Source organism: Camelina sativa, chromosome 16 (assembly GCF_000633955.1).
Source record: "Camelina sativa cultivar DH55 chromosome 16, Cs, whole genome shotgun sequence".
In the NCBI taxonomy this organism is placed as follows: Eukaryota; Viridiplantae; Streptophyta; class Magnoliopsida; order Brassicales; family Brassicaceae; genus Camelina; species Camelina sativa.
The window spans coordinates 3059899-3061977 of NC_025700.1; the positions used below are offsets into that span (position 1 = coordinate 3059899).

Consider the following 2079-nt stretch of genomic DNA (forward strand, 5'->3'; position numbering starts at 1 on the left):
TTTAAGGTCTAAAGAAACAAACAAAACTTATTTTCCTGACAACTGATCTCTTCATGATAACTATCATTAGAAGATGTCTGAGTTAACGCACTCGAGCAAACAGACGACGAAGACCCTGAAGAAGACGAACAAAAACAACAACAACAACAACACGACGTAGCAGGAGTCAAATTCAGATCACAGCATCTTCTTCTTCTTATTTTATTCTTCTTATCTTTTCTCATAAAGTCATAAAAAATGGGACAAGTACTACTCTTCTTCTCCTCCTCACTTTCTTTCTCTGTCTCTTTCTCATTCTCCAAATCGTCTCGTTCCTCTTCTTTCCTCTTATTACTATTGCTTCTCTTCTTTAAGAACACTCTGCACAGAACCCAATTCATGCTCTGTACCTTTTTTTATAAAAAAAGAAAAAAAAAAATAGACACTTTTAGAATCCTACCTAGCTTCTTGTTAATATTATATAACAGATTCGAGTATTTGTGAAATCTTACATGTGATGATTCTTGTTGTGAATCAACAAGACGGTACTCATGAAGAACCCAATTGGTTCTTGTCCCGTTTGGTGGTTTACCTTTGTAGAAAACCAGAGTTTTCTTCATCCCCACGGCAAGCGTCTTCTTCCCGATTTGCTTATCGATACCGGTCGCTTTCCAATAACCCGAACCGGTTGATCGGTTTGACCGGTTTCCGTTCGGGTATTTAGCTTCCTTGGTGCTAAAAAAATACCTCTCTGAATCACAATCACCTGTGATCATCATCATGCATAACATACACACTAAACCATCAAAAACCCGAATTGAACTGAAAGAATAGATTTATTTTGTATAGGTTTAATTTACCTGGTAAATCCCATGGATCCGATTTACAAACATCGGTTTCCGGTATTACAGAAGCTGGTAAGGGTAAACCGGTTACTTTCCTACGCAAATATTGAACAACTAACTCTTCATCGGTCGGGTGAAATCGGAAGCCAGGTGGTAATCTAAGTACTCCTCTGTTCTTAATAGTGCTACGCTTCTCCATCGTGTTTTTTGTTTTTGTTTTTAAAGGTTTGAGGTTTTTGAACCGTAGAAACAGAGACAAAAGAAGATGAGAGATTATTGAAAATGGAGAGGGAAAGTTGCGTTTATTTTATAGCAATGGATGGGGCTCATATCGTATTTTTGTAATTAAGTACATTTTAAGCCATGTCGTAATGAATTGAATTTGGTAACCATTACTATTTAAGAGTTTTGGTCTTTTAAACTTAAGTAAAAAATGTACCACGAGACCAGAAAAAAAAAAAGAAAAAAGTTTAAACAATGAAAAGAATAGTATAGTTCAAATTTGACTAAATATTTCAACCAATTTATTTTTGTTATTATCACAAAAATAGTGTTACCGTGCTATGAATGAGGTTAATCAAAACTTAAAAGACCCAATTAAAGACTTTTCACTCCCAAAAAAAAAAAAAAAAAAAAAAAAAAAAACTCACGAATCTTGTCGTGAGACATCAATGTTTGTGAACCAGCGACTTCTACGCTTTGATCTGAACACGTGAAATCACATAGTGGGAGTCAAAAAGATCGAGATATATAATTTTTAGTGATTACGTATAACATTTCATCTCATGAGTCTTCTGCTACTGATCCTCCCACGTCGACACAGGACCATCCGAAGACGTCCCTCGCTTGTTTGCAGAAAATTAAGGGCTATCGTTTGGGAGTGTTATTGTGCGAACGTTAAATGAAGTGACAGAATTATTCTTGACCATTTGTTTTCCTCAATGCTTGATATTTTTTGTATCTGATTTTTGCGTCGGAATAACTTAAATACAATTGTCTTGTTTTGCAAGTTTGTTTTCCTCAATTCTCATCTTTTGTGTATCTGGTTTTTGCGTCGGAATAACTTAAATTAATGATCGTTGAAACTTAATTATTCTTGACCAATTGTCATATTTTGCAAGTTTACTTACTCATCAAATATCACGTAATTAAGAATACAATTAAAAAAATGTATATACGAACGAATACATTAGTAATTTAGTTTTAACGATCATTAATTAACATAAATGTTATTGGAAAATGATGTCAGTTTATT

At 34.1% G+C, this 2079-nt stretch overlaps 1 protein-coding gene and 1 long non-coding RNA gene across 2 annotated transcripts in view; one reads left to right on the forward strand and one right to left on the reverse strand.

Annotated features, from left to right (window-relative positions):
- LOC109129407 overlaps positions 1-350 on the forward strand; it is a 1563-nt gene extending 1213 nt beyond the window's left edge. Inside the window, exon 2 of the long non-coding RNA XR_002035721.1 lies at positions 7-350. This is a non-coding gene — a long non-coding RNA (uncharacterized LOC109129407). The remainder of the gene's footprint in view (positions 1-6) is intronic.
- LOC104749519 (NAC domain-containing protein 41-like) lies at positions 5-1140 on the reverse strand. The gene is made up of 3 exons (XM_010471163.2): positions 840-1140; positions 492-745; positions 5-389 (listed from the first exon to the last, which is right to left on the reverse strand). Exons 1-3 carry the CDS (start codon positions 1021-1023, stop codon positions 9-11), a joined length of 819 nt encoding a protein of 272 aa, XP_010469465.1. The 5' UTR covers positions 1024-1140; the 3' UTR covers positions 5-8.